Source organism: Cynoglossus semilaevis, chromosome W (genome assembly GCF_000523025.1).
Source record: "Cynoglossus semilaevis isolate Cse_v1.0 chromosome W, Cse_v1.0, whole genome shotgun sequence".
Taxonomy (NCBI): Eukaryota; Metazoa; Chordata; class Actinopteri; order Pleuronectiformes; family Cynoglossidae; genus Cynoglossus; species Cynoglossus semilaevis.
In genome coordinates this window covers 3,949,810-3,960,060 of record NC_024327.1, presented here as the reverse complement: position 1 = coordinate 3,960,060, position 10,251 = coordinate 3,949,810, and the positions used below count along the sequence as shown (strand labels likewise).

The 10,251-nt window shown below is 40.8% G+C and overlaps 1 protein-coding gene across 1 annotated transcript in view; it reads left to right on the top strand.

The window, feature by feature from the left end:
• Positions 1 to 10,251, top strand: part of LOC103396985 (probable E3 ubiquitin-protein ligase HECTD4) — a 65,436-nt gene that overhangs the window by 41,641 nt on the left and 13,544 nt on the right. Inside the window, 19 exon segments of the mRNA XM_025052920.1 lie at positions 2,744 to 2,879; positions 2,965 to 3,147; positions 3,381 to 3,545; positions 3,929 to 4,098; positions 4,386 to 4,501; positions 4,762 to 4,865; positions 5,098 to 5,259; positions 5,353 to 5,501; positions 5,636 to 5,663; positions 5,665 to 5,731; positions 6,079 to 6,239; positions 6,409 to 6,646; positions 6,754 to 6,893; positions 6,986 to 7,112; positions 7,645 to 7,782; positions 8,169 to 8,305; positions 8,391 to 8,551; positions 8,953 to 9,134; positions 9,223 to 9,428. Of these exon segments, the coding sequence (XP_024908688.1) occupies positions 2,744 to 2,879; positions 2,965 to 3,147; positions 3,381 to 3,545; positions 3,929 to 4,098; positions 4,386 to 4,501; positions 4,762 to 4,865; positions 5,098 to 5,259; positions 5,353 to 5,501; positions 5,636 to 5,663; positions 5,665 to 5,731; positions 6,079 to 6,239; positions 6,409 to 6,646; positions 6,754 to 6,893; positions 6,986 to 7,112; positions 7,645 to 7,782; positions 8,169 to 8,305; positions 8,391 to 8,551; positions 8,953 to 9,134; positions 9,223 to 9,428 (2,770 nt within the window).

Genomic DNA, 10,251 nt, shown 5'->3' with positions numbered 1-10,251 from the left:
AAAAGAAAAAAGTACATGAAATAAATAGTAATATTTTACTGCGTTAAAGGTGTATTTTCAGTATGACATTTTATTAAGTAAAAATCGCCAAATTTGAGTATTTCGCAATGAAACACAGGGCAGAAATCCCAGGTGAGGCAACAGCGAGCTGTGCCTCACTTCTGACTGCGCGATTCAATACAAACTGGGTCACATGACCCTTGCCAGTTTCTCTTCTTCAGCCAATAAAGTGCGTAGAAAAGTCAGCAGGGGAGGCAAACAGTACTCTGCCTCACCTCAAGGGGCCGTACGTGAACTGACAGGTGCTTTCCAGCTGGCGTCAACAGGCAGTTGAAAGTCGGCACCAAGCTAGAGCCAGTAGTAGGTCAAGAACAGCGTTTTCTATGCTCTGCCTATGGATTGTATTTCAAGATGGAAAGATTTCTCAAAACTGGACTTCCGGTCCAAACAGAAGGTGATAAGTGATGGAAGACCAACGCTGGAGCTAAAAGGTTTGCTTCAAAAACTATGGGACAGAAGAGTCGTTCTTTTTAAATGGAGTGTTACAAACAAAAAGGCTGGCTGTGTGGCTGTCCTGCAAGAAACCACCTTTACTGCTTTCCTCGTCTTTTACCAAGCCCCATGTGACAAACTGTATTTTGTAAATGTGGGCTATATAAATAAAATTTGATTTGATTTGATTTATTCTCACCGTGTGATAATGTCTGGACTAACTCGAGATACTGTGGCCTGAAACATTTGCAAAGAAGCCTCAGCAGACAGACACACACACATTTAAAGTCAGATTTCTTAAAAAACTTTTGGAAATTTAAAGATCAATTTGGCATTGGATGGGCAACGGACACTAAACATTAGCGTCCACAATGCTAAGGTGAAGGAAAACCGAGCGATACAACCATGAACTTCATGAACTAAGTAAAGGTAAGGCTAACAATGGTTTTAAGTTTTTGTTTTTTAAAAAAAAGATGGGAGTAAGTAGAAAAAATTGGCATCGAAAGAGGAATGCTGATGGGATATGAAGCATTACCAGGTGCATGCTTTTGGATGAATAGTGAAATAAGAGACTCTTTTCGGTTCTTACAATTGTAAATCTGACTCCAGAGGATTCAGTGCCTCACCAGACATGAACTTCACCGCACGTCACTGGTCCCGACATACAGTTGTGTCCAAATTTCAATCAGGTATTGGAAACGTCTTTAGATGTGAACAGAACCATAACAGGCAAAACTCAAGCAGATTTAAAGGGACTGTGATACTCAGCTCCTTCTAGACAGTTACTTGCATTTACTTTGCAAGATGGTGAAGTACAGGGAATGGTCAAAGAAGTCAAGAGAGGAGGTTGTTTCTCTTCATAAGAAAGGATATGGATATACAAAGATTGCAAAGACATTAAACTTTTGAAAAGACAAAGAAGCATTATTATTTTATTCATTATTAATTTCATTATTCAGTTCTTCATTATTGGAAACATTATTCCCAGGTTTAAAGCTAAAGGTACAGTGGAAGTGCTACCTGGCATGGTAGAAAGAGGATGCTGACGCCGACTGCAGTCCGGTACCTGAAGCAAAGATTGGAGAAAAATCCCTGGGTGACTGCTGAGGAACTGCGAAAGGATTTGTCAGATGGAGGTACTCGGGTTTCAGCTCAGACTATAAGACGGACACTGTGAGATGAAGGCCTCCATGCCAGAACTCCCAGGTGCCAACCCCTGATGACTCCAAAAAACAAGAACAGTCGACTCCAGTATGTGAAAAACCACATGGACAAACCACAAAGGTTTTGGGATACTGTACTTAGAACAAAATTGGAACTCTTTGGGCCTATGGATCAACGGTATGTCTGGAGAAGGAATAACAAGGCCTATGAAGAAAAGCACACCTTGCCTACTGTGAAGCATGGTGGGGGGTCAGTCATGCTTTGGGCTGTTTTTCTTCTTTAGGTCCAGGGAATCTCCAGTCTGTGCAAAGTACCATGAATTCTATTAACTACCAGGAGATCTTGGATGTAAATGTCATGAGTGAGTCACAAACCTGAGGCTTCCGTCTTCACGTGAGACCTTCCAACAGGTCAACGATCCCGAGCATACCTCCAAATCTACCAGAGCTTGGCTGCAGACAAAGGGCTGGAACGTTCTGGAGTGACCATCGCAATCCTTTGACTTAAATCCAATTGAAATTTCTGGTGGGACTTGATGAAGGCAGTTGCAGCATGCAAGCCCAAGAATTTGAATGAACTGGAGGCTTTTGCCCATGAGGAATGGGCCAAGATACCTGTAGATCACTGCAACAAAGCGTGTCCAGCTATGTTTCACATTATAACTGCCAAAGGATGTTTTACTAAGTACAAAGGATGAATGTGACTAAGGGGTTGAATAATTTTGTAAATGTTGCAAACACAGAAAGGACATTTGTTGGTATATCACCAGAAATATTTATATATTTCTGGTGAAATATGTAATTTCAGTTGCATTTCTCTAGTTTACAAGTCCTTCTTTGATCTGATTACAAAAAAGATTAAAAAAAATAAATGTCAAACTTGCTAAAACATTTTATTGCACTGGGGGTTGAATAATTTTGAACACAACTGTACCTATTTGGCACCACTGGTGTAAATGAAGTAGGGGCACAATCAAACCTTTTTTTCCTAAGTTAGTGAAATTGTTACTTGCATATACCTATACCACATAACAGTAATAGTTCTAGTTTATCTTTCTAGTCTTAACAGCAACATCCTAATTCAACAGGTCGGATCCTGTCAGGCCTTTTATCAGCGGTCATGTGGCCAACAGCATGGCAGCTGAGGTCATTGCTTTGCTGCACAGTCTGCTTACTGCTCCTGAGTCCAACACTGCTCAGATCTGGACCTGTACGGCTGAGAAAGTGAGACTCCATCTCTAGTTTCTATGCTTTCACTTACATAATTTATGTCCTGCTGGTGACTGGTTGATGTTTCCCCTGGTGGCAGGTCCTCTCCCGGGCTCTGATGTTTATCCCTCAGCTGGGTAAATATGCTGAGAGTATTCTGGAAAATGGCAGCGGCAGTGGCAGAAAACTGGCCAAACTGCAGACTATCGGCAGACAGGCTATAGCTGCTCTCTGTGCCCTAGGAGGATTCAAGGAAGCCATCAAGATCGGCTCAGAAGTCCAGGTTAGTCCCAGGAGATACACGAACACAACAAACACTCACCCTCGGTAGAAAAAATGTTTTATGCAGTGATTTTTTGCCCCTCTGGAATATGTCTAAGGGCTATTTAAATTACCTTCATGGCAGTTCTCTTATGTACTGTATTGTATGTTTGTAAATTAAAAGGTTTTAAAATAATTTTCAGTTTTATGTCGGAATTCCCTTCGTTCATATCTCCTGATTCCTCTTCTCTGCAGGTTATGGGTGAAGGAGTGCTGGGCAGTCTGGGTGTTGTCATGTCCATCAATGAACAGGAGGGTATTGCTATGGTCAAGTTTCCTCCATGTGAGTACAGAAGAGCTTGTAAGGCCTCGGACGTTCTGACGGTGCCCATATCTCGTCTAAGCACTCCCAGATCTGAGGTAATGATCCAAAAAAGTGTTTTTATAATCCAGGGGTCTACTGTGTTTTCAAGGCAAGAACCCACAAATTAACATAGGGGAGTGGTGGTTGGGTGGTCCTAATAAGGGAGTCCTTTAGTGTTATAAGGTTAGGGTTAGGTTAATATTCATACCCCAGGTAGTGTGTTGCTGAGTGTGTGGCATTCTGCATAAGATAAAATATTCTGCCTCCGTTTGCTTTTGGTGCTATATAATGCCATTCAATATTTAAAGACATTCATTAAAAAAAAAAAAGAGTTTGGGAGATGCTTGAACTACTAAATTCCTTACAACACCCTGAGGACTTCTGCTATGAACTTAAAAAAATAAAAGACAGTCTCTTTCTTCAATTTCTCCTTCTACAGGCTCTGCCTCTTTACAAGCTCTCCATCACAGAGAAGGTGGTCCAGGCAGTGCAGTCCATGCTCCTACCACAGGAGTGCAGTCTCTCCATCCACACTTCCTTACCTGCCGCAGGAGATGGTTCCAGCCCAGTAATGGCTGCTGTTCGTCTACTGGCTGAAATCAGAACTAGGTCAGTATTTAGTAAAACTTCTGTTTTCTAGAAAAATAAATCTAGAATTTTTGGATGGTTACAATTGTCCTGTTTTTATAATTTAGTTGGCATTAAAAGCAAATAGAAAATAAAAACATTTTGTTGTTGCGTGACACTGAGGAACTTCATCAGTTTTTTTCATCAGAAACTGATGACGTTTCTCAGTTGAGGAACAAAACATATTTCAATCTCAAAGAAAAAGTCCAGTTGTTTACAACTAAACTCTATGGATGTTTTGTTGTTGTTTGTTTGTTTTGTTGTATCAGGGCTTGTTTGGTGATGGCTCAGCTCCTGGAGGACAGCTCCTTTTGTGAAGAGTTTATTCAGCAGTGTCCTGCAGCTGTCAATGTTCTGAACCTGGTTGCGCAGGAATGTAGCCCCGGTCTGTATTCACTTGTTTGAGCTTTTGCAAAACTATTTAAACTGTCGATTCATTAAACAAACACTCCACAATGTGTTGATTTAATTTAATTTATTTATAGGAATAAATACATTTTTATCTTCATATACAAACTTTTTGAGGAAATATGTCAGCCTGCACTAAATGGAGATAAATGACACAGAGAAGTTTGCATTTTATACGTATAACACAAACAGTTATGATCATTCAGTTTATGATGGATTTGTGTCTGTCTTGTGTAGGTGAGCGTCTCGGGATGGTGGAAGCTCAGTGTGAAAGAGTGAGGATGTTGTACAGAGATTGTGCTCGACCTCCACCTCCACCGCTGCAGACTGACAGACAACAGGTGCCTTTTTATTTTAAAATTTTTATACAATACCAAGTTTATTTTACGACAAATTTTTAACCACAATCTTTAATAAATCAAAACATAAGTGTGTTTTTCTAAGCTCAGCTGAACTCCTTTGATCATAGAACATTTACATTTGTTTCTGAAAAAAAGAAATAATGATTTCTTTACAGTACACATTGAGTACGATTTGTACACAAAGGCTTTTAATATAATATTTTATCTCCAGCCAATAGACATCACCTGGTGTCCGTCCAGAGTCTTTCCACCTGTACGCGCCTGTATGTTTTCTTCCCGTCTAACCTCTGTGACCTTCCTGGCTGACCCCAATGCTGGAGGAGGTCTACCCAGAGGAACCTTCATTTACGCCACCTGTGCTGTACCCATTCAGGTACATCAACTGAATGTAGTCATGAGGAATTTAACTTTTTTAACATTAATTTGTTTGCTAATGTTACATTTGCTTCGACTGATGTGTTTCCAGGCCCCATCATTTTACTGGGAGATAGAAATTGTCTCCTATGGAGACTCTGAAGAAGACACTGGCCCTGCCGTGTCTTTTGGTTTTGCCACTCAGGCAGAGAAAAGAGATGGAGCTTGGACAAATCCAGTGGGAACATGTCTGTTTCACAAGTATGTCCAGCCTTAGCCTAAGCCTCAGGTCACCTCTTAAAATAGTATCTTGACTCTTTCTGTTTCTTAACGGAAACATGCTGTGTCTTTGTTTTCCCTACTCTGTCTGTCTGTGTGTGTATGTATGCCATCAGTAATGGCCGAGCGGGTCATTATAATGGNNNNTCATTATAATGGCTCCAGTCTGCTGCAGTGGAAGAGTGTTAGGCTGGACGTGGCTCTATTTCCTGGTAAGGGAGTTTGATTTGAGATGGACCATGTTAACGCTGTATACTGTCTGCTGTGTTTGATTCAGTCTAGACTTTGAACCTTTTATTTAGGGACCCGTGGGATTTTTCTACTTGATTTGTGACTGTAGACAGTCAAGTTGTGTTGGACACAATAACATGTTGTTAATTTTAAAATCACTGATATGAAACATCCATATGACTCTCTATTTACAGTTTCTTTAGTTAATAGAATTTGACAAAACCCAATATCAGAGCTTTTCAACACAATAGGCAAAAAACAAACTGTAGTCCTAATGGCACATGGTTGTAAAAAAAAAAAAACTCACACTGTATTTGTATAAATGTAGGGGATGTGGCAGGGATAGGATGGGAACGTTCTGAAGGAACTCCACCACCCGGTCAGGCTCCAAAAGGCAGCGTGTACTTCACCTACTGTGGTCAGAGGCTCAGTCCAGTTTTGGAGGATGTGGCTGGTGGGATGTGGCCCCTGGTGCACATTCAGAAAAAGGTTATTTACTTGTGAATAAAATGCATCCTGTAATCCCTGCCTAATTTGTTTTAGTACAACTACATTTGGTGTTTTACATTTATTTTTTATTTCAAATATTTACCTTCATAAGATTGAATTGGTAACCTAGGTTTGAATTGTCATGTGAAATGTTTTCTTTTTTATGAAGAACTCGAGGATCCGTGCTAATTTCGGGAGCCGACCTTTTGCGTATGCAGAGGGTCAGGCTCACAGAAATGCAGCTGACCTGTGTATTGATCTGGCTGATGAAATAAGTGCTAATTTTGAGGCACTGCCCTTTGCTATGGCGTCAGACAGTGATAACGATGCAGGAGCAAGTGTAACCTCAGACTCAGGATCACATGGACCTCCCTGTCGGATCGCTGCTGTTGCTGTTGCTCAGCAACGTACGTGTGTCAACTTCATTTCTGTACATTCTCATACTTTTTATCCCTTCAATTCAATTTCTTTTCTCTGGGTTTGTCACAAGTGTCTGCTTGTCCTCTCTCTACAGAGTACAACAGTGACCTTTCAGGCCGTTATAAGGTGGAGCTGAGCTATGAGAACCTGGTCACCTCTGGGCCAAATCCACATTCTCCTCCAATCGCAGATGATGAGAGTGATGATGATGAGGATGATGATGATGTCCCGAGGGTGAGTGAGGAAGAGTCCTCACTTTACACTGTTCACCTCAAAAATGAGCCTGAATGTTTGTGTATTCAAATAATATTTGATCTCAACATCAGGACGATCACTACGCCCTGCTAGTCAAGGCCTGGGAGACCAAAGTGTTTCCAACCATTCGTAGGAGGTTCAGAAATGAAGCAGAGAGAAAGTCTGGACTGGACCAAATCAAAGGAGCTCTGCAACTCGGTAAGTTTTAAAAAAACCTAGTTCAAACATAGAATAATAAGGTCTACACACATTAAGTTGATCAGGTAATCACAGAACTCAGATGTGGCTTAGAACATTGCCTTTTTATTTTTTTTTCATTTGGCTGCCCACGTGCACAAAAACACACACAAACTGTGGCTGAGGGAGACACTAAAATACATAAACTACTTGGCATTTCTGACCTACAGTATGAACTACAGTGCAGCACTGTTGCCAGTTAATTTATTAAGAAAGTATTGGTCCATCATTCCAACGTACAGTTTTAAAACTTGTCAACTTGTTTTCACAGGAACTAGATGGCGAGTGGAGCAGACAAATATTTTATCACGTGGTGCTATACACAAAACTGCTTTGTTTACATTTGCCGGTTGTGCCCCATACATTGGATTGTGCCACATTCACTGTGTTTTGTTTGTGTTATTTGTTGGGGGACTTTTTGCCCTTGATTATGGCTGTAGAGTTGGACCTGTCAGTAAACAATGATGATCTTTTTTTCTCTTATTACAATCAGGTATGGTGGACATTGCTAGACAGACAGTAGAGTTCCTTTATGAAGAGAATGGTGGAATTCCTCGAGACCTTTACCTTCCCACCATTGAGGACATCAAGGACGAAGCCAACAAATTCACCATTGACAAAGTTCGCAAAGGTACCAAAAGAGAAAAAATCAAAATAAATGTACCCTTTTTTTTTTCATCTCACTGAGAGCGAACGCTGGCATGCATGTTGCCGCTGCTCTCCGGCCGTTTCCGGCCGTCTGTTTTTGTTTTATTTTATGTACAGTGTCCTTGAGTGACCTGAAAGGCGCTTTTCAAATAAAATGTATTATTATTATTATTCATTCAGGGATTCATTGTTTCTGTTGATGCTATTCTAATAACAGTGGCAGTACTTCCCTTCATATGAAAGCTGAGACACAGATAAACGGGGGTTTTGGTCCAAGTACAGACTAATAAAGTGACAGCCAACTGTAGTCGAGAGGTGAAGAAACAGTTTGATTTTCTTATTATTATTATTTTATTTGATTTTTTTCAGGTCTGACAGTGGTCATCCGGTGCCCAGACAGCAACAACACTAACAGCGGCACAGTTGGAACAGCTCTACCCAAGTTTGCAATCAGGGGGATGTTGAAGACCTTTGGTTTACATGGAGTGGTGCTGGATGTGGATTCTGTGAGCACAGTACTGTTTTTCTCCTTTTCCTTTTCACTGCTGTTACTGTAAAGTCACTTTTTTGGTTCTTATGTGTTTTTTACAGGTGAATGAACTTGTTCAGGTGGAGACATACCTGAGAAGTGAGGGAGTGCTCGTCAGGTACTGGTACCCTATTGAGATGCTTGAGCGCCCTCCTACTGGATCTCGACGTACCACAGCTAACGGCCTGGTGTCATTAGATAGCAGCAACATTCAGATTCACAGGTACAGTACCCTCTCTGTTTAGGGAAGCACCGATTTAATATCAGATATTAATATCAGATATCTGTTTAGATATAGACTAAATAGCTGGATCAGCCATTGGACAATAGAACCATCAGTGATTCTAATCTGACTTCATTTCTGTTTGAGTGCTATGTCACATGTTCCTCAGAGCGTGGCTAAGACTAAGCTGAATGTCAATGTTTCAAACTTGATACGTGGTTGTCCTTAGAAAAAGGAAACCTAGCTCTGTTACAGCTGTTCTACTTTACATTGGATATATATGTTTAAAATAACCTTGATTTCTGTTTATTTTATATTGGTGCAGATTCATTTTAATTGTTTATTTTAATAAGTTATCATTTAACAGTGATTATGGTAATTGTGGGGGGTTTTTTCTTCAGGGAACTGCTTCGCTGTGAGAGTGCACTGACTCGATTGTACTGTCGTATGGCTTTGCTCAACATCTTCGCCCCCAAAAATCCACACACCTTCACTCGTCTTTTCCACATCCCTGCTATCCGTGACATCACCTTGGAACACCTACAGCTTCTGTCGAATCAGCTGCTGGCTCCACCTCTCCCTGGTAAAACTAAAAGCTTGTTTAAAATTAATTATTTTGTTGCTACACTTAATACTCAGTAATACTACATACTGATGGTGTTTTTCTTCAGATGGAACCACCAGTTCCAGTTCTATTCTGCTCGCCCAGTCCCTTCTCCATAACCTGCAGGGCCAGAGCTGTTCTCCCACAGATCTGTTCTATCAGGGGAATGCTCAGCCAATAAGGGAGTGGTTGACAGTGGCTATTACTCGTGCCTTGCATCAAGGAGAAGAAAGTTTGCTGGAGCTCACCAAACAAATCTGCTGTTTTCTGCAGGTATGGTGTGAATAACGCTACACAGATCTTAAAGCCAATTTCAAAAAAGTTATAACCATTTATTAAAGATTAAAACAGCTTAAGGATGATATACAGTGGTATGAAAGTTTGGGCACCCCTGATCATTTTCAAGATTTTCCTTTATGTATCATTGGTTGTTCGGAACAGCAATTTCAATTAAATATATCTTATAGCAAACTATTTATTGGAACACAAAATTTGTTTGGTTAGCTCATTGACCCTTGACCTACATACACAGGTGAAGCCAATCATGAGAAAGGGTATTTAAAGTGGCCAGTTGCAAATTGTTCTCCCCTTTGCATCTTCTCTGAAGACTGGCAACATGGGAGCCTCAAAACAACTGTCAAATGACCTGAAAACAAAGATTGTTCAACATCATGGTTTAGGGGAAGGATACAAAAAGCTAGCTCAGAGATTTCAGCAGTCAGTTTCCACTGTGAGGAACATAGTGAGGAAATGGAAGACCACAGGCACAGTTCTAGTTAAGGCCCATAGAGGCAGGCCAAGAAAAATCTCAGATAAGCAGAGGCGAAGGATGGTGAGAACAGTCAAACTCAACCCACAGACCAGCTCCAAAGACCTACAACATGATCTTGCTGCACATGGTGTCACTGTGCATCGTTGAACTATTCAGCGCACTTTATACAAGGACATACTGTATGGGAGGGTAATGCAGCAGAAGCCTTTTCTGTGCCCATGCCACAAAAAGAGTCACTTGAGGTATGCTAAAGCACATTTGGACAAGCCAGCTTCATTTTGGAATAAGGTGCTGTGGACTGATGAAACTAAAATTGAGTTATTT